Raw genomic sequence first — 24878 nt, 5'->3', positions numbered from 1 at the left:
GCGGCCATGGCGGGCGGGCGGCCGTCCCTCTGCCGCAGCGTCTCCTTCCGCCGGCCGGCGGCGGCGAAGCAGGCAAGCCGGGTGCCTAAGGAGGAGAGTGCCGAGGTCGACGCGGCGCTACGGGAGGCTCAACTGCCGGCCACCGAGGCGTACCGGGCCGAGTACCGCGGAGCCACTCGCTGTCCGTCCAAGAGCAGCGCAGAGCTACAGCGGCGGCAGCGGGAGGCGGCGGAGCAGGTGGGCGCGCAGCCGGACAGGCCCCTCTCCCCCTCCGGCCCCCAGGTTCATTTTCCCGGCGTGCTCCCCCGCAGCCAGGGCCCGTCTCGCCGCCGCGGCACTGAGCTGGGCAGGAGGGCCCGGCGGGGTGGAGCAGCAGTGCGGCCTTGCGGCGGGAGGGCCCTTGGCGGGTTGGGCTGCCTTGAGGGGGAGGGCCTTGTCCCTGATGCCCTCCGTGCCTGGGACTGACTCCCCTCACAGAGGAACACGGCTCTGCACAAGGGAGAGAGCAATACATCCTGGGGACATGTCCAGGGGAAATGGTGGTGGGCTTCAGCAAGTGATGTACAAGAGGAGGCTGAAGCGTTTGTTCAGCTTGAAAAAAAGAGAAAGCTAAGGGTGAAACTGCTCGTTCTAGGTACCAGCGAAACATTTTAGAGAAAACAGACAAATTCTACTCAGAACACAATGAAGAAAAAGAAGCGCTACACTATGTAGCTTCCATTTTCTCTGTGGGAGGTTATTTCACTTTAGACCTATTCCTGCTTTTCTAAATCCGAGTATCAAGCAAACTCCTTTTTCAGTTAGAAAAAGAAACAGAAAATGGAAACCAAAATTATTTAAGATCCTATTTATTGAATAAGAACATTAAAAACTCTGATCCCCTTCACTATCCCCAGGTGAGGTCAAATGGTAGGAGATAATTTTCTTGCTCACATCCCACTGTTTTCTTTCAGCCTTTCCAGTACAGCAGATCTTACTCAAATCTTTATCCAGCTTCCTGTTTTTCTCTTTTTTCCTCCTTTTCTAAACTGCTTCTTAACACTGCACCACTACCCAAAAAAGAGTAACAAAGGAAAACCTCTGTCAGCAGTTTTAATTCAGTAGAGTCACAGATTTCTTTGTGTCTGAGACACGTGGGATTTTATAGTTTAAGCTGACATTATTTATAATGCTTAACACAGAGTTTTAAACATGGTTTAAACTGAACATTGCTAATGAGGGACCTTCCCTCTTTCTTTAAGTTCTGGTGGTTACATTTTGAGGAGAAGACCACAGCAAGGATACTTAGTTTTCCTCTCAGAGTTACTGTTTCATGATTTCTCTTCTTACAGATTGAGAAACTGAAGCAGGAGCTGATCTATTTGAAACATCGAGCGCAAGAAGAGACGCTGCAGCTGGTGAATGAACTTTTCTCTTTTTCCTCAGTGGGATCTCCTGAGCAGGCCAAAAATTAGTTCTGATTTTAGTATGAGGAACAAGCTTGGGCAGTTAACTGCTTCAGGTTTTGATGAAAAACTGCTGCATGAAGAAAGAACTTGAAAAAAACAGTGGTGATGCGGGAGTTACCCCATGACTTTGTAGTATTATTTCAGATAATAGTAGGAATATTTAATAGCACCTGAAATAGTACTAGGAAACAGATGGGTAATGGTGAGGTCAGAGGCACAGCAAAAACATGTTTCCTTTTAACTGATATACAGTAGCTACTTTGAATTCTTTCATAGTTCTGCTTCATTCGTTACTGTTTAACCAATAATTTTTTAAAAGAACTGAGAAAATTATTATTTATTTGGCTTCAGTACAAAACACATAAATGTGCTCATCTGCACTTTAAGAAAGTGATGCCCCATCAAGCAGACTCCACAATAAACTTTTTCTCAGTCTCAGATTATGAAGAGCAGAAAAAGCTACAGATAGTAGATGAGATGGGCTGACCCTGGCTAGATGTTAGGTGCCCACCAAAGTTGCTCTGTCACTCCCTTCGTCAGCTGAGCAGGGTAGAGAAAATTTAACAAAAAGGTCATGGATAGAGATAAGGATAGGGAGATCACTTAGCAGTTACTGTCATGGGCAGAACAGAGACTCAGAGAAATTAATTTAATTTGTTGTCAATCAAATCAGAGTATGGTAATAAGAAATACACACAAAACTTTAAAAACCTTCCCCTCCCTGCATCTCTTCTTCCTGGCCTTAACTTCACTCCTGATTTCTCTACCTCCTCCCCCTAGGCAGCATAGAAGGATGGGGATTGAGGGTTGTGGTCAGATCATCACATGATGTTGCCTCTGCCACTCCTTCCTCTTTGCTGTCTTCCCCTGCTCCAGAGTGGTGTCTCTCCCATGGGAGACAGTTCTCCATTAATTTCTCCAATGGGGATCCTTCCCATGGGCTTCTGCTTGGATCCCTTCCATGGAATGCAGTTCTCCAAGAACAGGCTATTCTAGTGTGGGGGAGCCAAGTCCTGCCAGCAAACCTGCTCCAGTGTGAGGTCCTCTCTCCGTTGGCTCACAGGTCCTGTCAGGATCCTGCTCCAGCATGGGCTTCCCAGAGGGTCACAGCCTCCTTTGGGCATCCACCTGCTCCACCATCAATCTCCATGTGCCTCAGGGGCACAACCTGTCTGATCATGGGCACCGCCTTGGGCTGCAGGGGAATCTCTGCTCTGGTACCTGGAGCACCTCCTGGCTCTCCTGCTGCACTGATCTCAGTATCTGCAGGGTTGTTTCTCTCACATGTTCACACTTCTCTTCCCACTGCAGCTTTTCCCTTCTTAAATATGTTATCACTTGTAGCCCCCCTGCTACCAAAACCTTGCCATGCAAACCCAATTACAGTGATATTATTGCTTTAAACTTACTGTTCATTTTTAAACTTCTTATTTCACTTCACTGGAGGGTAGCTGCTCCTGAGTTTGCAGTATTTCTTTCAATTATTAGTTCCTTGTGTTTTATAAAATACCACAGCTTGGTATAATTTCAGACATTCAGTTGTGTGTGCTCTGTCTTATATGTGTTTGATGATTGGTTTCTCTCATTTAGTTTTCTTTTTATTGAGAACTTCTGATTTACAGACAGACTACTATGCCCAACAAATAAAAGAACTGGAAATGAAATTTCAGAAAAAAGTCAGAGAATTTGGCCAAATTAAATTAGAACCAAAATCAGTAAAGGAGATCTGCAGGGAGAAAACATCTATGGAAAAAGAGCTGGAAGATGTAAGTTTGTCATAAATATGTGCTTGCGATATCTATTTAAAAAGAAACTTTTCTGTCTGCATGGCAGCTGAGAGTTTGGGAGTGGTAGAGAACAGACGTGTGATACACTGTATTGTTTTCTTTACAGTTTACAGAGTGAGGAAAAGCCCTACTTGATAAAATGCAAGTTCTGTAGCCAGAGCTCACTTCTCTAATGGTGCATGGCTGTAGGGTTGTTTCTGTTGTTTTGTTTGTTTGGGGTTTTTTACATAATATGTGGCATCATGAAAACATGTATGTGGATGCATTAGAGCATCTAGCACACACTTTTAAGTTTTGTATGGATGAGCTAGCAATGGACTATAAGCAGTGTAAGTCTGATTTGTCACTGGTCAGCTCAGGTAGGATGTAAACACCAGTATTGTATCATCTTCCCAATCACACAAGCCATTTAGGATATCAAACTAGTGACTGTATTTCACAAAGCACTTATACTGCACATCCTAATCAGAGGTACTTTGGAGCAATAATACAAATCTGGTATAGTAGCATTGCCTGTAAAACATTTCAGTCTGGGATTAAAAAGCATCCCAGCTGGCGGATGAAAAGGCGGATGAAAACTGTCCTCAGGCAATTCGAGTGGTGCAGGTCTGCTGGATTTTTTTTTTTTTTTTTTTTTTTTTTTGCAACTACAAGAAGGGGCTTAGAAACAGAACCAAATGACTTTGGTGGAGATAAATGGTCAACAGCATTTGGATTATTAATATATACCTGTATTTAAGCTATTAAATGTTAGTCAGACATTTTTTAAAGAATACTTGGGGTGTTGGACTTTAAGTGATCTTGATGACTGATTAGACAAAGTAAAGTAGAGCACCGGGCAGTGGCAGAGTTTGTGTGAATGATTGTCAATGATGTGAAAATACAGGCACAGGTGAACTGCGAAGGGGCAGCAAAGCAATAATGCAAGTCAGAAGGTTAAGTGACTTTTATAGGTTGTGTAAAAATTTGATTAACACCGTGGCAGTGCCAGGAAAGACTGCCAAGTTCATTCTTGAACACCACATCCGCACTTCTAGTTATGTGGCTGAAATAAAGCACTGTTATTTAAAAAAAAAATAAAAATCATAGTTAAAAGAGGGTGTGGAAGTTTCAAACAGGAGACATAAAGTGACTGTGGGGCTGGAGAAGAGGTTTCCTGCAGAAAAGGTAAAGACTGACAAGTACTTAAACTTTATTAGAACAAAATTACTTCCGCCACAGAGTAGCCTCATTTATATAGTTTCCACAGTTCTTTACCCAGCACTTCACTATTTGTGATGCCAGTGTGATGAATGAGTTGGAGGCTAGGTGCAGCTTTCCAAAGAAAAACATGGGATGTCAGGATCCCAGAGAGGCTATATTCTCCACTCCTGTTGGGAACTTCAGAGTCCTTAGGGGTTCATTCTCCCTCTAGTAAGACATTGTGTGAGCTAAAAACTGTGGGAGTGGTTTTAGGATTTATACTCTGTCAGAAGTGGCTTCAGCGCCACATGTCTCATGCAAAATCTAAACAGGCTTTTCTTCCTTTCAGAAAAGACCAGGAGAAGATGTTGAGGAAAAGCAAATAATGATGACAGAGACCACCCAGAATGAGGATGTTTTGTAAGAAATATTTCCTTTTCCTGTTTACTACTTTACAAAACCATTTTAGCACTGTGTTCTAAGTTGCCCATATTACTATGCACGTTTGAAGGGCAAAATCAGTGATGACCAAGGCTGTTTTTATATTTCAAATGCCAAGATGACCTCAGCACTTACATTTAAACTATAAGACTCGTGCTGGTTCCAGGGGCGAACTGGAGGTAATATTATCCCAATGGTACCACTGTTTTCTGCATTCTCAGTCCAGACACAGGACTAAAAGCAAAGCTATTAAAACTAAACTTGGTACTGACCTGTAAGAATTTTATGGCTTAGTTCTGGAATAAAGACACTGAAATACTGATTTTAATATAAAAAAGCAAGAAAGATTGTGACTAAAGCTCTTGAATTTTGTTTCTTTACAGGCAGCTAAACAGCACCGAGAGAGAGGTGTTTAAGGAAAATGTTTGTCTTCACAGTGAATTTGCTACCCAGCTGAAAGAAATAATGGAATTGCAGAAAATCAAACAGAAGTTAGAAGATGAAAACACACTTCTGTTACAGGAGAAGGTTTCTGAACTGGTTTTACTTCTGTTTCATTCTCCTCCAGGGAGGCCTACATCTGTATACAGATGTAAATTTACTGAGACTAACCTCTCCCTGGTCAGATGCCTCTGCAGTTACTGAATTCAGTTATTTGAAGAAGAGCTTTTATTTTATCTTAATTATTGAGGCGAAAGAAGGAAGGGTTTCCTATGCTAGCCGAGTAAGAATATGTCTCTCTGTGATGTAGCCTTCTTTATCTGGCTTCTCTTGTAAACAAAAATGTGATGCCAGTGAAGTATTCCTTCTCCATTGTGAAGGTGCCAGTGTATTTACTATGAAAAAGTAGTAGTTGGGGGGAAAAAAAGTATTGGGGAAAAAACCCCAAACCACTCCAGTTTTGGTGCAAATGAAAGAAAAGCCCAAATAATTTATTCTCATATTTTAGGAAGCCAGTGAGGGTTTGATTCAAAAAAAGAGCCTACAGATCAATTGCCAGAAAGCAGAAATTGAAGATCTGCAGCACAAAGTGGAAAAGCTGGAGATGGCCTTATATCGCATGAGCAAAGAATCTGTGAGAGAGGCCCAGAAAACACAGCATCAGGTGCTGATAGAAAACCAGGCAAGCATGGTGGAGATCAAGAAACTGCAGCAGCTACTAGAAATGAAGGATCGGGAAATGAACCGAGTGAAGAAACTAGCCCGGAATATCATAAATGAGAGAACTGAGGTGGAAAGGTTCTTCCTAGATGCTCTGGAACACGTGAAACAGGAGATCGTATCCAATAGAAAGCAGTATAAGAAAAAGGCCCAAACTGCCTATTACAAAAAAATGATGGAGGCATGTGCAGGGAAGGAAGAATTTCCCAAAATCAAAACATTCAAAAGCAACATAAATAGCACAAATAGTGTATACAGAGACCTAGAAGAAGCAGAAAAACACTACTGGTATTGAAATATCAAAATCTAGTGTCTATTGTCCTAGAACAACCCAGAAAACCCTTTGTGTGATAATATTGTCTAGATTTGGAATGCCTTGCATTTTAAGCCATAAAGTTAGGGTCCCTCATAGCTGAATTTTGCATACATCCTTGAAGAGAGACCAAAATTATTTTATTCCCAAATAAAACGTTTGGTTAGTACACATTGGCTATTGAATAACCTAGCGACACACAATCAGTTGCAATGCCTTGTTCCACTGGGGTTATCTTATCTCAAAAATGATGTAGCAGAAATACTGCATGAAAAAACAGAGGTAAAAGTTGTTATAGAGATCTTGGAGCAGGAGTAAGGGGAGACTGGAACCCAGAATGCAAGTTGGTCATACATATTAACCCTTTTATGTATGAACAGGAGAAACAAAGGAAGGGCAATGTGCTTGAAATTAATACAAGTTAGTGCTAACTCTCCCCCTCCCAGTATTTATAGCCAGTACATGTGTAACAGAAGTAATTGGATTTGTTCTACTTAATTTAGAAAGCTTGAGATTCAGAAGTTGAAAAGACAGTGCTGTATGTTCAGATTTATTTTTTAAGTTTACGTGCTATGAATAGATGAAGAAGAGCAATGCAAAACTAGAATTTAAAACCTGTTTTGTACATACAGAATCCATGAGATATGCCTTTGAAATTTTCTTTTATACATTGATTTTTTTCTGTGTGTTTCAGGGAAAAGAAACAGTTTAAAAAAGTGGATATCAGTGAGCTGACATGGGAACAAAAAGAACATGTTCTGCGACTGCTTTTTGCCAAAATGAATGGCAGAAGTCCATGGTAATACTTTGTTTCTTCAGCAGGTGAATCCCTGTTACAGGAACTGGCCTGTTAATCCAAATCAAGGAATTCCAAGAAAGTCTGAATCTAACAGAAAAATCTAGCTCTGTTGCTTAGTGTGAAATATTTTAACCTTCTGGAAAAGATGCTGTAACCTTCTGAAAAAGTTGATATACGATTTGCTAATTTCAGACATGCTTCAAAATATACTGTTAGGTCTTTCTGTGTAGTTTCAAAAGAAAAGCAAGCAGAAATAAATTTTGGTAGTGCTGAGGAAGACAGAGAATTAATTTTGCACAGTGCAGTGCGTTTAATTAATTTAATTAATTTAAATCCTTTTATTAGTATTTGCCAACATACAATAGCACACATAAAGCTGTAGAGAATGAGTTTGTGGAATGAGATACAAACCCTTTATTTTAACTTGACTTATGTTTAAATCAATTTTTTTTAAGAAAACAAATTTTTTGTTTGTTTGTTTATTTCTCTTCATTCCCCTTTAATTGTAATGATTTTGCCACAAAACAGAGAATTCTATAGCAAACTGAACTCATGTTTGATTTCTAGTGCCGTTTTTGGAGTGTACTGCAATAGCTCTGGTGGTCTAGCATTTCCTGCTTGCTTGCTGTTTGTTTTAGATTTTATCAAGAGACTAGAAACCTGGCTGAGCACAAATCACCATTAGATGAGAATTATTTTGGTCTTGTGTCTTCCTCACAGGAAACACACCAGAGTTTCACCTACTTCAGTTCCAGCTCCCGATGATGCTAAAGATGAAGGCAAAATTGGGTAAGATACTAATTTACAGCACACTATCTAACAGTTCCTTAGCCCTGCTATATGTTAACAGATACCATTGCCTCTCTATCATCCATCCACTTAAGAATATTTTGTTTGTTCTGAAGGTGTGTGTTAGTGTGTCAACATACAAATCAATGTGTGTCTGACAAGAGAGAGGAATTTTGTATTTTTGGAATTGTTTGGTCTTTGATCTTTTAGCAGCGGGCACTTAGACTCGGATCTCATGAAAAAAAAATTCATCTTGCACCCCCTCAAAGCCTGCTCTTCTTGAAAAGCAGCTTTATTATTTCTGAAGGAGTCTCTGGTGAAAGGCCATTAGCATACAAGGAGATGCATTTTCAGCTAGCACAAGGAGTTTTGATTAAAATACAAAATCTGGTAATCTTATTTTGATCACTCGGAGTGAATGGACCACAATGAAGACTCATGTTTGTTTTGAGTTACAAACTCAGATGCAACCTAATAGCTAATTGTAACACTTAAAGGAAAGCAATATTGACTTACCCTGGTGAAATCAGCTGGGAGGGGTTCTGACGTGTCATCATGGGGCATCAGGTCAGACATGAGGCAGTCAAGCACATAAACCAAAATATAATACTCAAGACATTGAATGGCTACATGAAGTTCATAAGCAGGAGCCCTGGATGGCTTTATATGAAAAAATGAGAGTCAACTCCTTTGGAGAGGCAGATGGCTGTTGCGGCGAGCCTTCTCTCGGGGACACGGCTCTTCTCCGGAGCTCTCTTGCCGTTCCCCTCCTCAGGCATCTTCAGCTCTTGTCTTGTACTGCTTCTGGGAGCATGCCTTTTATCTTGCCCTTCAGCCCCGCCCATTTCCGGCTGGGGCAGGCCCTAATTATTGGGCACAGCTGGGCCTAAGCTCCCAGTTCATTATCGGCGACACCTGAGGACTTGTGGTTCTCTCTACAGATGGCCACTTCTGGAAATGGGAGTAGAAGTTAGTTGTAGCCCTTTTTTGCACAAACAAGGAAAAAAATTAGGAGCTGAAGTCACAGGGTTTGATTCTGAATTAAACATTATGTTTGTTTAAACATCATGTTTGTTATTTTAACATAATTTTTGGATTAATAGTATCAAATAGCTTTGTGAATCTAAACTGCAGTGCCTTCTAGGCAAGAAACTAGATAGGAGGCAAAGGTCTGACTATAAAATTGTATTTTAATAGACTATACTTTTGAATAATATGGAGGATATATATTGTTCAGATGAATTTTTCATAGTGAAGATTGACATAAAAAGGAAAATAAACAGGTGGATGGAAAACAGTAACAGCAGTAAGATGAGACAGGCACATCATGATCAGTCAGCATCTGCAGCTTGAGCTAAAAAGGTATTTCATTAACTAAGAAAGGCAGATGCAAGATTTGTATTTCTAGTAAAATTATTTAAAACAATCTGTTCAGAAAAGGCTGTTGGAAAATGCAGATAATCAGAAAAGGTGTTTGCATTCAAATGGAAAGATTTTACAAGTGTCTAGAACGGGTCTGGAGAAAGTGCAGGCATACTCCTGCAGTTCTTCAGGGAGCAGGTAAGCTTGATAATAGACTGATTTTGTTACAAGAGAAGCTGGATTTAGTATTTCTAAAGGAGAGGAATAATGGGTTTTAATAGGACAACAGAGAAGTAAGAATAGCAATAGTGATTAAGAAGAAAATTAAGGCCTTTTGAAAGTGGATGACTGTAAACAATACTAGAGGCTGTTTATTAGTATTACTTTCCTAGGTGCATGAATGAATGCCAATGTCTTAAGGGCAATTTACCTAGAATATTTTACTTTTGCAGCACAAAAAATTGTTCTACCAATTTAACATGCATTACACAGCAGGCTGAACTCCCAGATTCACCATCATCTGCTGTAATCATTCCACGTATTCAGATGTTGCCACAGACAGAGTAAGGCAGCAGTGTGCTTTGCATGAGCAACAGCCACAGCAATTACCAGCTCATCTGTACTTTTAATTTTGTAAGTTATCTTGTGAGCAAAGCTGTGAATCCTAAAATCCCCTGCTTGCTACACTACTGCTTTGATTAAACATTTGAAATCCATCTGAAATATAGTTATTTTCCTCATTCTTAAACAAAACATTTTATTTTTTCCCAAGCCAGAAGCTCACATTACCCTGTACAAAGCATTAGTTGAGCTAGTGGATTTGCAGTGGTGGTGAGAACTCTGTATAAATGTGTTGCTATAATTTGATGGAGATATGTTTTCAGTTTGAAATAAACCTACCCTTAATTTATGTGAAGCTTAAGAGCTTTTGTGAGCAAAAAATGTACATGTGGGAACAGAAACAAGGCACTCCTTGAAATGCTGTGTAAGGAAATTGCTACAGAGGTCCTTGAGTTACTGTGAAAGGAAGATGTGTGGGAAGGGTTATGGGATTCACAGACCAGCCACTGTGAGGAAAGGAATAAAGTCAACATCACACCTATCTAGTGTCTTACCAAGGAACAGTCATATTCTGCAGAAATGTATTAACATGTTTTTAATTCATAATCAAATTGCAAGGTGAGAATTTCCAGCACAGGGAAAAAAAAGACACAAACATTAGTGAATGCACAGTGATTGCACTAATACATAACTGTCAGTTACATGGTCTCTTTATCAGAGGCAGGATACAAAGTGTTCACATTTAGGCTATTTAATTAGAACAAGTAATGGTTTCAATTATTAGAATAATCTTATTTTCTATAGGTGCTTGAATGAGTTCCCTGCAGATCCTTCATGGCTGCATCATCTTCCAAGAAACAGGAATAAAAGTGCAAGCTCTTCGGCTCCAAATGCAGATTTTTAAAAATGGGTATACCAAATCTCCTCCTACTCCCATAATGGCACTTGCAGTCCCTACTGAATGTGGCTGTGTGTTTGGACAAATGTGACAAGGAGTCAGTTAATCAACACAAAAAGTACTGCTATGGTCAGGGAAAGAAACCAACAGAAGAGGCCTATCTGCTTTGTGATTAAAAACCATGTTCTTTCCCCCTACTGACCTATCTACTTCTGTTCACCCAGACCCACATGATGCTGTGACAAGAAGATACATATGTACATGCTTATGTTTCTGCTTTCAGTTTCATTATGTTACAATATAACTGTAGGCACATCTATTAGAGTAAAAAGGCACCAAATAACTTCTACATATAACAAAACTGACATTGAACTGGAGAATAGAAGCTAAATGCACAAGAGGAACAGAAGTTTTCAGAGACAGACTGAAGGTCACTTTACCATATAGGAATTTCTTTCATTATCAGACAAGCAATCAAACACACTTTCCCGAAAAATTCTTGGAAGCTACTCTCCAAGAGTTTTGGAAACAGCTCAACAGATGAAAGACTGACATCTTCAACTCCCAAATTTGCTGGCTTCCTTGTAGGTAAAGTCACTTCTATGAGACAACGAAAGTCTCCTAGTTATGTCACTCAAAGTGAGTACTCATCTTTGAATTAGGTGAACTCAAAATCTTAGCATGTAAGATAAAGAGGTAAATAAAACAGCTACCAGATGTAGCCAGGAGTGAGTCACTAAAGCTAAAGACATTGTAGAAATCAGAGTAATGTTCAAGTTCAGAGGGTATGGAAAGAAACACAAGTTAAGACCAATCTCACTGTCTGCCCTTTCAATTAGATAAAGTTGTTTCCCCTGTCCTAGGTTATAGAAAAAGAAATTGAGTTCTGCTAGCCAAAAAAAAAAGACAGTAACAGGAAACTCAAGATGACTGTGTGTTACATTAGCCTGCCTGATCTGCACAGACACAGAAGACATTGAGAAAGTGGAGCTTTCTATTAATTCCTAAGGAAATGATAGTCCAGACAAAACTGTAAAGTGCAGCACAGAAGGAGAAGGATACCAAACCCAGCATTTGTAAAGGCTGATTCAGTTGCCCATAGTTGGCATAACCACAGCAGGCTTGGTAACGGTGGCATCTTCCTCTTTCCATTGAGAAATGATAGTTTTCATCTGTGTGTAGAACTGCACTCCCTGGTAGAAAGGAGAGACACAAGGATCATGTTCGGCCTCAAGAATTCTTCAGGTCTGCACCAGCAGTTGTTGCTGTTTGTGCAGAGAGATGAGTTTTTTTCTGTGGGAACAATTCCTGTCAGCCTCTTGCTTTTCCCAGTTCCCTGAAGATTCTGGTTCTGTGTGAAAACTTGCTACTTAGATCTTCCTGCCTTCTCAACTCTCCTAAAAGACAACTTGCTTCCTTATATTAAAGAAAGAAAAAGAATTGTCTATTGTAACAGCCATTATGATGGCTATAGTCTGAACTGGTGTTCAATTTCCTGGCTGAGATGGCTTCCCCCCTGTCATTTATAATGTGATTTATCACAGCGCTATTAACACAACAGAGTACTCTGAATCAGTTAAGTTACCTGCTTGCCATAGAAATTGGTGTCTCCTCTGAAGGAAGCACGAGAGCCAGTGAAAGAAAACATGGGCAGAGGTACTGGAATTGGAACGTTGACACCCACCTAAACCAAAGGAAAGCTGCCATATTAATCCCAAGAAGTAGCAGATGGCAAAACACTCTCCAAATGCATTTTCTTCCCTTAGAGCACTACCCGAGGTACTGTTGGTTGAGTAGTCAGTGATGAGTCACAGCAGGTGGATGGCTACCCACTGTAAATGGTGAGGAATAATAGCAACAATTCTAGCTTGAACGTACCTGACCCACATCTACTAAGTGTGAATATTTCCGAGCTGTGGCTCCATTGGTGGTGAAGATTGCAGTTCCATTTCCATAGGGGTTATTATTCACCATCTCAATGGCATCATCCAAAGTGTCTGCTTCCAGAACCACTAAGACAGGCCCAAAGATTTCCTCTTTATAGCAAGTCATGTTTGGCTGCCAAGAGAAACAGCAGAAAAAGCAGCTTGTATGTAGAATATAAAAAACAGGATATAATACATATGTCCTAGGAAACAGGATACAATGTACACACTGCAATATACACATTGTGTACAACATACACAATGCTGCTAGTGTGCAGGATATTCCTAGGATCACCCTTCATACTGCATTGCCACCTGACTTCCTTCAGTCCTTGCCTTTCACCATTTCCTATACACTGCCATCCATCCAGTCCACTAGAGAGGGTACCACTTTACATCTCCAAAGCACTTTCTGCTTTTACTGCCTGCCCAGCCTCACTTATGGAGGCTCATTAAGACCAGGATTAATTCAGGATAGCTTACTTCAGTTCTTGTTGACAAAGTGATTAGAACCTGTTACCCTTTCCAGCTCTGTCTTGATAATTAGCAACATCTGACAAATACAAAAACAGCAGCTGGAGAGTGCTTTAATCACTAATAGCTAATGCAGCAAACGATAAAACATGCATTTGACCAGTTTTAAGTTTTATGTGGCTTACCATATTATTAACCACTGTGTAAGAAAACTTAATATTCACAAAATGTCAGTGAAACTTTTACTTTTGAATACCTAACAATATTTATGACACACACAGGAGAGTGAAGTATTTAAAGACATCTAATGAAACTAAGCAAGAAAATTCGGATAATTAAAACCCTGCATTATATAACAACAAAATCAATAAAATACTAAAAAATATGAAGTAGAATAGCAGAATTATGAAGACTGGTTTGATATCATGGAATCACCAAATGGCCCACAAAGAACTGAATGCTAAATATTGAGGAAATATTACCAGCTAATTATATAAAGATAAAAGAATTAACTTAGGTTTGAAAACTCATATGGATGTGTACCTGGAGAGGAATATTCCCCTATGGTAGTTTCAATCTGTTGAACACCACATGTTATATTAAGAGGCTGGCTCAACAAGGTTGTGAACACATTCAACAACAAAGACATTTTGTACCTTATCCTATATTATTCTTGTGAAGATTACCACAAATATTTAACTTTTTTTTTTTTTTTTTTTTTTTTTTTTTTTTTTTTTTAAGCTGCAAAGGCAGTAAATTGCAAAGTGCAAGAATGAAAATTGTAAGTTTGACTGTTCATCATGCTCTTCCTTAGGTAGCTGCTGCTGGCCATTACTACGGGCCATACACCGTGCTCAGTGGACATTTAGTTTAACACAGTAAAAACTGCCCATTATCTTTTTTTAATAGGCTGCATTCTGTTCAAGTTAAGATCATTAACCTCATTCAGAGTATGTTATGCTACTGCAAATTCTTTTATCACCTCCACAATGGCATTACAATGAGCACTTCACTGGGATTCTGCAAGGGAATGCTGAGCCATTTACAGACTTCCTACATGGTGATTATTAATCACTGGCTGATTTGGCTAACCCATTTTTCAAGTGACCCTGCAGTATAGGCTTTGGTCATCTTACCCTGACATTGGCAAGGATTGTTGGTCCAACAAAATTGCCATTTTCATAGCCCTTCACTTTGATATTGCGTCCATCCAGAAGAAGCCTGGCACCTTCTTTTACTCCTTTCTCAATCAGATGGCAAACCCGTTCCTTAGCCTGGGGACTGATTAGAGGCCCTAGATCTGCTCCAGGCTGGTCTCCTGTGAAGAGGCAGAGACAACAAGTTTTAACCCTGACAGCTTCCTCCTCATAGGCATCATGGAGGGATATCTACACTGTCAGGAAAATATCTGAAAATCCTCCTGTTTCTGAGACACAGAACAAAGCTCTGAGACATTAGTAAATGGGTAATAGCCTCCAACTCTCTCAGAAAGGAAACTTTTCCACTTTACAGGAATTAAGTGAACATAAACAAAAGACAATTATCCTAGAACTAGTAAGTCTAGTTTTTCTGAAATACTTGTTTCCATTTTTCCTTTTAATCGCATACTTACTACAAACTGGGAGGATCTCTAGGTGATGTTGCTATACAAATTGTAGGTTTGAGTTAAACCTTCAAAGCTCCAGTTAAAACAAGACCAATCCTGGAAACCTTGCATCACTGTCACACTGTTAAGCCTTCCTACACATTCCTAACTCCCAAGTAGAGGGCTGTGTTTCCCAATCCAAACAACCTGCTAGGTCTTACCCTTAACACATCAAATCTCTGGTGCCAATAGCTTCAAGGGACACCCATAGTAGGGCAAATGCACTGACTTAAAAAGCTACAGTTGTACAGAAGTGCAGTACCTTGTAAGAAATTATCACAGTCTGTACCTGCATTTACACGTAGATTTTTGGCTCTGTCCACAAGCTCTGGCAGCCATTTCTGAGCTTCTCCCACTAGAATTGCTGTAGACAGGGCCATGCAGCGTTGGCCAGCTGCTCCAAAAGCAGCTCCAACCAGCTGGTTCAAGGTGTTCTCTTTATTGGCATCAGGCATCACCACACCATGGTTCTTGGCTCCCTGAAACAACAAATCCACAGTCTCCCATTATTAATCACTCCAGCCCACATCTTTAGTTCTCTGGCAGTGTCTTCGTACAGTAGCTATGACTCTGCTACCACCAGGCTGGCAAGGACAGCCTCATCACTTAACCATGAGTAGCAAAGTCAGGTTCTGCTGCTGAGAGGTGGTGTGGTCTCAACATTCACAGAAGACTGAGGCAGCCTATGTGCTGAAGTGTGCTCCATTCAGAGGCATTACCATGTTGGCCTGGACTCTCTTGCCATTCCGGGATCCTCTCTCATAGATGTACTCGCCAGCCTGATTAGATCCCACAAAGCTGATTGCTCTGATATCCGGGTGGTCACAAATGAAATTCACAGCTTTAAATAGGAAATAATACATTAGATATTGTAGTGCGCAAATACTTCCTTCTGTCCCCATCCCCACAGAGCTAAATCTATGTATCTTTCTTCTTATCAAAATTCCTACCTCTCTGTTTCCTACATATGTGTCCATGGACCCCTCCACTAATTTGTCAGCATCTGTATGTCTGCCCCTGTGCTCATACACCTGGCTTTCTGCCATCTCTTCACACTCTGGGCACCTCCCAAGGTTCCCCAGCATGCTGACTGACTCCTGTCACTTTGTATTCTTGTGTTCTGAAGGTACTTGAGTGCTGTGGAAAATACATTAGGAACTGAGAAACTGGCATTCACTCAGTATTCATCAAGGCATTTAATTCTTGTTTAGGCTTCCTTGTGAAATCAAGGATTTATCTACTTATTTCAGCTGGAGCTTAGGTTGCTAAATAGAATGTGAGCATTACATGCCTTGGGAACTCTGAACCCAGCCCCCCAAATTTTGTTCACTATATGTCATGAAAGATTTGGTGCATGATGACAGAGAATCTCCCACTCACTTTCTTTCCCCTCCATCAAGAGGGCTGAAGCATCTGTCCAACTTCTTTACTACCTCCAGTGAATGTAACCACAACACCGAAACACCCCGGTCATCTCTCAAGGGCTATTTTTACCTTCATGCTGTCCATGGATGATATTTAGGGTCCCATCAGGTGCACCAGCATCCTGAAACAGCTTAGCAAGGAACATGAGTGCTCCTGGTACACGCTCAGATGGTTTCATCAAGAAGGTGTTTCCACAAACCATAGCCATGGGGAACATCCAAAGAGGAATCATAGCTGGGAAGTTGAATGGTGCAATGCCAGCACACACACCGAGAGGCAGACGGTAGGTGTAAGTGTCCATGTCTTTAGTGATGGAGGGCATGGTCTCTCCCAGTATGAGGGATGTCACACTGCAAGCATGTTCAACCACCTCTGCAGCAGAAAGGGCAACACTCCACTGGATCATCTGTAAACAATGAGTCCCCAAAATCCCTTCTCACCACTGCTTTGACCCAAACTTTTCTTCCAGTCTCTCTCCCAACAACTTAAAAACATTGTGCTCCAGAAAATACCTTTCCTCTGCCAAGCACCATGAGCATCATTGTGAATGGATTCTCTTGAGTGTACTTTATGGCAAGGTGATAGGAGCACAGGCACAACAGCCCCAGTAAAAGAAGCACAGGTGTAGAATTAGTTTACCACCTGAAACTCAACCTTGAGAAATCTGAGCACAAGTAGGAAGTTCTTATCCCTTTACAGAAATTTGTAGTAATTCATAGGAAAAGGAAGGATCTAACAACTTGGAAGTGAATTAGAGTAACTAAATCTAAGGTAACCTTTCAGGATGGAGTTCCAATTCCTTTTATTTCAGGAGGAGGCTGTGAATAGTGCTACACATACAGATTCCCAGAGCAATCAGTTGCTCAGGACACCTTCTCCCTTCCTATAGCTTCTCAAAGCCCCTTTTTCAACAGGAGAAGGCAGCAGCTTACGGAGGCCTCGGAACACATCTCCCTCAGCATCAGCCAGGGTCTTTCCTTGCTCAAAGGTGATGAGTTTTGAAATTTCTTTCTGGAAACAGAAAAGATGGAAGTTTATGAAAGAAAAATGTCTGCTCTTGAAACAGCGTGCAGAGGTAAGAGAGTTAAACAGAGAGTTAAACATCATAATGAAGAACAAGTAGAGTGTGGGAAAGTCTACGCTGTCTGATTTGCTCCTTGTAGCTAAGAAGCCGATGAGGCACACAGATGACATTTTAGAAAAATCATCTGTGGGTTATCTTATATTCTACAAGCAGAAAAGGCAATCTAGGGAATCCAAATTCATAGTAACATTATTGTCCCAACTGTCTTTGTCATCTGGCACATTCTCCGTCAAGGCTGAAGTTCCTCTTGTGGTCTTTGGGTAAAGGAATAAATGCAGAATAATATTCCCTAAGAAGCACTGCCTCTCTGTCCCCATTTGCTTAGAGAGTGCTTTGCTACTCCTCTCAGTGACAGAATCTTGGTTAGCTCCTCAATCATACCAACAATGCTTCACAAAGAACACAGTCAGCCCTGAGTCTCTTAGTTTAACTCCTAAAGTCAGCTGCAATGCACTCAGCAACAGCCATCACACACAACCATGGTATCTCACCAGATTTTCTTTGATAAGTTGTTGGTAACGCAGGAAGATTTGTTGGCGACTCAAAACAGATGTTTCTGACCAGTTCCAAAAAGCCTTTTTGCAAGAAGCCACAGCTGCCTCCATCTCACTGGCTGTGGCTTTTGGTACACGGCCAACCACTTCATTTGTGGCCTGAAGGAAAAACCAAGAACTGCTGTTCAAATGCTTACTAAGGGGGTGAAAAGGGTCAGGATTCTAAGTGCAACTTCATTTCCACTTGTCTCTGTTGAAGAACTCAAACAAATGTAAATGCTACTGATACAAGATTATTTTGCACTGCATAGTGTCCAAACTCTAAATTCACTGTGAATATTGTGGCTCAAAGACACAAGCTCTTTCAAAAGAGTGGAGCTTCAGCTGTCAGGATTTTTTACTTTGGTCTGAGTCAAGTCAGCCTCTAGCAGGACTTCACATTCAGATGGCATCAAATCACACCTGCTTGATTTCACACACAGGGTGAAAGAAACTTTTCAGGAATGTGACATATTGATTAGAGAGCCTTTGTATGAGCAATAAAAAAATGTTAAGTGGGGTTTAAGCTTCCTTTCCAGAGATCAGTTTTTCTATGCATGGGAGACAGAGGATGTTATCACTTTCCTAAGACTGATGTTTCATGTGGAAAGGAAATTGAGAAGCAATTGCACAGTGCTAAATCCATCTTAAGCTTCAAGTCTATGCCTTTCTCAAGAAATGTATGTACTTTCCTCTTTTGCCAAATGCTTGAGGAACAGACACGTATTTTACAGTGATGGCTAATGTACAATCTGAGGTAATTTCACTTACCGGGTTATGGATATCAATCCATTCAGTAGTTTTGGACTCAACAAACTTCCCGTCAATGAAGAGTTTAGTTGTTGGCTGTGGAGGACAAAACACTGGCCAGTGAATGATCTTTGTCTCAAGATGCCCAAATACTGGTGTGTCTTATTACAGGCAAGCCTTCACCACTGACTGCTATGCTGCCCATTAGAGAGCCTAGATCCAGTACTCCAGTACTTACAGCAAGACCCAACTAACTGCTAAGGCTGAAATTTTCCATTCTCTCTGTCCCATTTTTCTCTTAGTTTACATCAAAATGGGCAAAACTATTTCTAAAAGCAGTTATAGAAGAAATACATTGTTGGACTTATGTTCTACCAAAGCTACCAATATTTACTATAAGAAAACTGAAAAATGGCATTTCAAAAATGTTCCAAAGGAAACAGTTAATAATTCACCTTGTGAGAATTCCACGTACCCAGTGCACACTGTACTGTGTGTTTCCTTCCCATCAAACCTCTGAGTAGGTTTACCTCTCCAGCTCATAGCTAGACATAAACTTGGACTTTTCCCCATTCCCTGCAACTAAGAGCAAAGAACCTGCATCTTCTGAGTTCACAGTGATTGTACTGGAAGGCAGTATGGAAAGCAGAACTTTCCAACTCCAATGCAGAGGAGAGAAAAGGAAGGTTTGGAATAAGGAGGTAAATGTAGGACCAAAGGAATAGCAGGGATAGAAACTGTAACTAGCACTGGATAAGCAACTAAATTGTAAAAAGTGAGGAACTAAAAAAAGGAAATGAGATTGGGACTGTATAAAGAGACTGGAAACTAGGAGTTGATATTGTTTAAAAGGGATATCTAGAAAACCACACATATAAAGAAAAAATACTTGAGCAAGCCAGGAGAAGCTGAATTAAGATTGTACTTTTTCCATAAGATCACCACCATTTTCCTGTGGAAAATGAGCCCAGCATGGGAACAAGGACTATACTAAAGCTGACTACTTGAAGAATCATAATTTAGCTGTTCAGAACTTCAAGAGTGGACAGCCATAGGTACCAGAAGAAAAAAAACCACTGTAACTGCTAAAGTTGTTTGATACTGCCCAGGGGAAACCAATCCTCTCTCTTCCATAATCAGATATGATGCCTTCCCACACAGCTTGAAACATGCATCACCAGTAGTCATATAGTCTATATTAAATTTTGCTGATCTTATTAGATATCACATATGGCAAAAGATACCTAAAAATTGGGGGGAAAAGGGCTGTATATAGAGCATGATGAGTGCTGCTGAAGGAGCATGGAGAAAACAAACCACGACGTGATTAACTGAACCAAAGTACCATCCTTGGGTGCACCTGCAGAGCCAGGCAGGGCTCAGTACAAGAATCAAGGTGGGGTGACACCCTGTGTGGCCAGTTCTCCAGAGTCCAACAAACTCGACACTGAAGTTTTCTTCCTTCCCTCTGGTTGAGGACAGGGGCTCCGTGCCCCGCGTAGGAGCAGCCCCACATGTTTGTTCCAGAAACACCGGAGCCACGGCGAGGGTAGCAGTGCTGTGCTGGACCCACAGCAGGAGCCCCGAGAGCAGCCTTTGGCCGGCTGCGGAGGGCAGTGCCCGCGGCTTTCCCGCGCCCCCCCTACACCCCTGGCATCCCCAATTCCCCCCGCCGGCTCCGCTCCGCGGGACGGGCACTCACCACCGAGGAGGAGAGGGAGGCAGCGGCTGAAGTGACCCAGGGGGCACCGACTCTCCTCGGTAGCTGAACGGGAAAGGAAGCAGAGATCATCCCGGGGCCGCAGGGCTCTGGACGGTCCGCGGGTCCGGCCGGCACCCACCCACCCACCCAGCCCCCCCGCCGGGAGCCACAACCTACTCCCTGCAGGGGACCGCCCCACTGACGGGACATCGGGGCCAGGGGTGGGCCGTGCCCACCCCCCCTCTGCTTCTCGCCCCGGGTCCCCCTCCGAGCCGTGGGAGCCGCTGCGGGGTCGGGGTCGGGGCCGTCTCACCCTCAGCGCCACGCGCCGCCCGCCCCACGCGCCGCGCGCCACCACTGCCACTGCCGCCGCCATCCCGGCCGAGGGTCGCTGCACCGCGGACCCCGATAGCGCCCGCACCCCCCGCACCCCGCCCCGCCGCCTCGGACAGCGCCCCCGCGCTCTCATTGGCCTCTCGCCCACCGGCCCCGCCCGCTCCGCTCCCCCCTCCGGCGGGGCCCGGCGCCCCGCAGCCAATCGTCCTCGGCAAACCCGTCACCCCCGCCCACCTCCCGCCCCGCCCCCCGTGCCGGGCCGTGGATTGGCCGGGGGAGCTGAGCCGCCCGGGGGCCGCCAGACCCCGCACTGCCCGAGCACCGCCCCGCGGCGACGCCTCCTGGCGGTCACGTGCCGGGGAGGGCGGGACGACCCGCCAGGAGTCACGTGAGGCACGCAAGATGGCGGCTCCCGCAGACGGTAAGGCGCGAGAGCCGGCAGCGGGGCTCTGTTCGGCTCCCGTCCCGCAGGGGTGGTCCGGTTGGGCCGCGCCGCGCCCTGCCGCAGCCTACCCGCAGCCCCACTTCACCCGCAGCCCCACTTCACCCGCAGCCCCACTTCACCCGCAGCCCCACTTCACCCGCAGCCCCACTTCACCCGCAGCCCCATTTCACCCGCAGCCCCATTTCACCCGCAGCCCCATTTCACCCGCAGCCCCATTTCACCCGCAGCCCCATTTCACCCGCAGCCCCACTTCACCCGCTCTCTGTTGCAGGCACCGACCTGGAGGCCTCGCTTCTAAGCTTCGAGAAGCTGGACCGCGCCTCCCCGGACCTGTGGCCCGAACAGCGTAAGTCCGGCGGCCCCGCGGCCGTCTGTCAGCGCGGGCGGGGAGGTTTGTCCCGCCCGGTTGGTGGCGCCTGCAGGCGCTGGGAGGGATGCGGGATCCCGCCACGGAGGCGCTCACCCCCCCCTCTGCCCTTCGTTTTCTCTCCGCAGTGCCCGGGGTTGCCGAGTTCGCCGCCTCCTTCAAGAGCGTGAGTGATCCCTGCCTCATCTGCCGCCTTTCCTTCCCCCTTCCCGTGTGCTCGGCTCTTTCCTCCTGTCCGCTTCTTGCTTCTTTGTTCTACAAAACGTATCTCGGTGATAACTGCCGTGCATGCTAGCAGAAGCCTTTTCGTTTTCTTCCATATCTCATTTACAATTTTTTTAATGTCTTGTGCAACTTACCGTGAAAGAGAATTGCACCTTGGAAGAAACAAAAGATTTTAAACTTTAGGAAGTCCCCCTTTTCATACCGGCTCTAGCTCGGGGGTGCTAGTGTGCCGTTTTAAACTCTAGAAAGTGCATGGAAACCTAGAAAAAGGTTAAACCTACAAATAGCTCTTCAGAGCATCAACAACTTTCCTACTTTTACTGTCAGTGTAACTAGTTTTTGATACGAGATTTCTGAATTCTAAAAGGTACACTTATCTGAGTATGAACCTTTATTTTTTTCCAAACAGCCGATTACAAGTTCTCCTCCTAAGTGGATGGCTGAATTAGAAAATGATGATATCGATATGTTAAAAGGTGAGTATGGACACAGTAGGAACTAAGGTTGCAAAGGCAGATAAGAATTCAGTACTTACTGAAGAGGCTTAAAACAGAGGCCGTAGTCTTCATGTTTGCAGAATCTCCTGCTTAGAATTCTCTTTATCTTATTATGGATATACATTTTATGATTAATCCAGTTATTTCCAAGACAATATCTAGATGTCACTGGTAGGCTGATTTAGAAGCATGCAAGGACTATTTACAGCAGTTTGGTCATTGAAGTAAGTGAAATAATATTAATCTCCCACTTTATAAGCATAATAGGCATCTCCTGTAGTTTGAGAAATGGCATGAATTTTGTAATGAGCCTTTGATCAAACTTGGTGAGCAGTGTAGACTTATTGATGGACTTGTTCAGAGATGCCCTATGCACGTGTTGTCACTCCAAGATCCAAAATCTCTAACTGAATGGTGAGGCTGTATGAGCAAACTACAGGAGGGCTAGGTAACACGCAGATTTGCTGTGTGTTACAGCTATTAGTCTGCAGTAAACATCCTTGAGCATGCTTTGCCTCTTGTGTGAATTCCAGATAAGCTGTTCTAAAGTTAAAGTGGGACCTATTAACCTTGACTTGCTGCAAGAAATTTGCCTAAATGCATATTATTAATGTATAAGTCCCTTACATACTCTTTTTGTATCTTGTTCTCATAGCAATGTGAACTTAGAGAAACTTCTGAAATATGGGACAAGTTGCTCATTGCAATACTGGCAGATTGTGGTATAAGCCAGACCCTTGGCTGTTTTTTTCAGTGGAGAAAGCTGTCTGTTTCTCAGTATGTTGAAAACGGGTGTGGCATCACCTTGAATTTTGAACATACTCTGCTCACTGGAAGTAGATCATGTCAGAACTATGATTTAGAAGTGCTCTGTGAAGTAATAAACAGGTAAACTGTCACTAGAGGACTGTAGCTAAAATTGACACTTTCTTCTCTCAGAGTTGGGGAGCCTCACAACAGCCAACCTGATGGAAAAAGTTCGTGGCCTGCAGAACCTGGCTTATCAGCTGGGACTGGATGAATGTAAGTGCTGTATGCAGATGTGACTGACAACATTGCAAGACTGCACTAAAACATGCACTCATGGTACATTTGTAGCTGCCAAGTGTCTGACAGTCAGTTATTGACCTATCAAAACAGGGTAACAGAGAGCCTACATGCACAGGGGAAATGTCTTAGCAGAAATAATGAGAGGTCCTATGACCTGGTGTTGTCTGGTGGCACATTGACTTTTGTTTCTGTCTCAATGCTAAATTAGGTAAATCAGAGTCACTTTGCTTAATTTCCCACTATGATACTGTATCTCTTTTTCAGAATATCTGTGGCAGTAATTCTGTGAAACTTCATGTACTGCCTCCACAGTGAAACTTACACTTATGTGTAGGAAATTTAGTGTTTCTACTGTTTTCTGCTTCTGTAACTGTTAATTTTTTCTATACTCAATAGTGTCAGGATTGAGTACTTAAAGGTTGACCTTCATCCCACTTGCAGCCAATTTTTGTCAGTTTTTGAAGAAGGGGATGCTTTCCTCATCACATTTAGGGCTCTGTTGCTAACAGGTTGATCCAGCTCTGAGGATTTCAAGAGGCTGTTTCTTTTAAAGCTACTTGCACAAACTGACTTTTTTTTTCTTTTTTTGCAGTAGTGTAGACCTTGGTTGCAGTTGCTGTTGAGCTGCCAACACCAGTTTTTAAAACTTAGAAATCTTTCACCAGTGGATAACAAATAGCAGTAATAGATCTTAAGTCTTCCTTCTGTAAACTTAGAATATCCTAATGCTTTCTTATTGACAGATCATTAGCTTATTTTAACACAGTCCCTGCATATTTATTTTACTTTCTGTGCTAACATCTGTTAAGACTGTATAAAGTGTTTAGTTGAGGAGGAATTGAAGTGTAACATTATAAAATGGAGGCAGATACACAGAGATTGCCTGGTGATTGATTGACTTTCTCAGTTAAGCTATAGGCTTAAATGTTAGCTTTTTCTTGCTAAATGGAATTTAAGCAGATCCTGAGTTACATTGAAACTAACAAGGGTTTTATTTCCTCAGTGATATTTTTTGCATGTATTTCTGTTTAGTCTTGCCACAAACAAATAAATAAATATTTGTAGAAGACAAAGGGAGCAAGTGATGAACTATGAGGTCCAACAGTTATAACCTTTAGAACTGAAATACTGAATTGTCAAGATGTATGAAAGCTCTCTGTGCTTGTAACTTTTGTCAGTGAAGTTTGTTTTCCTTTAGCATACAATACATTCAGTGCTTTGTGTGTAGTGATGTACATTTATCCCAGGAAAACTAGCACAGAAATCTAGATGCTGAGGTTGAACAGGGCATCTCAGGCCTGCTTTTCCCAATACTGTCTTTAAGTTCCTATTGTTGTTCTCACTTACCTAATCTATAAAAGAAGAAAAATAAAAAAGATCTGTTTTTTAAAGTTAAGGGACTTTGGTCCAGAAGTGTTCGGTTGAATAGATTTATTTGAAATACTGAAATATTTGAAATGTAATAGTCCACTTGTGACTTCACTGTTAATTGAACCTGGCTGTCAACAGCACAGGTTTGAGGCCGCTGCTGCGCCAGTCTCCTCTAGATGGCAGCGTGAGGCTTCCGATAGAAATCTTGCTTGCTTTTTTTTTTTTTTTCTGTTGTAGAGATTCAGTCATGACTTGATGCTTCTTCTTGCCAAGCTTGTTCCTTATGACATTTCCTTTTCTGTATGTGC

General features: G+C 42.5%; 3 protein-coding genes across 15 annotated transcripts in view; 2 read left to right on the top strand and 1 right to left on the bottom strand.

Moving 5' to 3' along the window:
• The first annotated feature begins 6 nt into the window (after nucleotides 1-6).
• On the top strand, nucleotides 7-13535 carry BBOF1 (basal body orientation factor 1). 6 transcript variants are annotated; one of them, XR_011726313.1, is made up of 9 exons: nucleotides 7-237; nucleotides 1332-1397; nucleotides 3071-3214; nucleotides 4767-4837; nucleotides 5242-5386; nucleotides 5808-6307; nucleotides 7027-7154; nucleotides 7852-7920; nucleotides 10648-10734. XR_011726313.1 is itself a non-coding variant. In XM_071746056.1 (9 exons), exons 1-9 carry the CDS (start codon nucleotides 7-9, stop codon nucleotides 12536-12538), a joined length of 1362 nt encoding a protein of 453 aa, XP_071602157.1. In that variant the 3' UTR covers nucleotides 12539-13535. The 6 variants fall into 6 exon arrangements, 5 of the variants coding, with proteins under 5 accessions (XP_071602157.1, XP_071602155.1, XP_071602156.1 ...); XM_071746056.1 differs by lacking the exon at nucleotides 10648-10734 and adding an exon at nucleotides 12508-13535 and having other exon boundaries at nucleotides 7027-7131; XM_071746054.1 differs by having other exon boundaries at nucleotides 7027-7131; nucleotides 10648-10938.
• Nucleotides 10424-20747, bottom strand: ALDH6A1 (aldehyde dehydrogenase 6 family member A1). 2 transcript variants are annotated; one of them, XM_071746047.1, is made up of 12 exons: nucleotides 20593-20747; nucleotides 20283-20342; nucleotides 18599-18673; nucleotides 17786-17947; nucleotides 17143-17221; nucleotides 16280-16582; nucleotides 15505-15626; nucleotides 15075-15264; nucleotides 14277-14458; nucleotides 12620-12799; nucleotides 12327-12425; nucleotides 10424-11934 (listed from the first exon to the last, which is right to left on the bottom strand). In XM_071746047.1, exons 1-12 carry the CDS (start codon nucleotides 20653-20655, stop codon nucleotides 11830-11832), a joined length of 1620 nt encoding a protein of 539 aa, XP_071602148.1. In that variant the 5' UTR covers nucleotides 20656-20747; the 3' UTR covers nucleotides 10424-11829. The 2 variants fall into 2 exon arrangements, with proteins under 2 accessions (XP_071602148.1, XP_071602149.1); XM_071746048.1 differs by lacking the exon at nucleotides 18599-18673.
• Nucleotides 20748-20866: 119 nt separating this feature from the next.
• Nucleotides 20867-24878, top strand: part of LIN52 (lin-52 DREAM MuvB core complex component) — a 44822-nt gene continuing 40810 nt past the window's right edge. For 4 of the 7 annotated variants that reach the window (XM_071746083.1, XM_071746084.1, XM_071746079.1 and 1 more), the window contains exons 1-5: nucleotides 20959-21036; nucleotides 21332-21406; nucleotides 21556-21593; nucleotides 22062-22128; nucleotides 23089-23172. In XM_071746083.1, coding sequence (XP_071602184.1) covers nucleotides 21018-21036; nucleotides 21332-21406; nucleotides 21556-21593; nucleotides 22062-22128; nucleotides 23089-23172 — 283 coding nt within the window. In that variant the 5' untranslated portion in view covers nucleotides 20959-21017. Of the gene's footprint in view, nucleotides 21037-21331; nucleotides 21407-21555; nucleotides 21594-22061; nucleotides 22129-23088; nucleotides 23173-23791; nucleotides 24612-24878 lie in introns of those variants that run through there. The other 3 variants (XM_071746081.1, XM_071746085.1, XM_071746078.1) reach the window with 3 other exon arrangements.

The sequence above is a fragment of the Heliangelus exortis genome, chromosome 5 (genome assembly GCF_036169615.1).
Source record: "Heliangelus exortis chromosome 5, bHelExo1.hap1, whole genome shotgun sequence".
NCBI classification, from domain to species: domain Eukaryota; kingdom Metazoa; phylum Chordata; class Aves; order Apodiformes; family Trochilidae; genus Heliangelus; species Heliangelus exortis.
The sequence above is the reverse complement of the archived record's forward strand: the minus strand, read 5'-3'. Positions and strand labels throughout refer to the sequence as shown.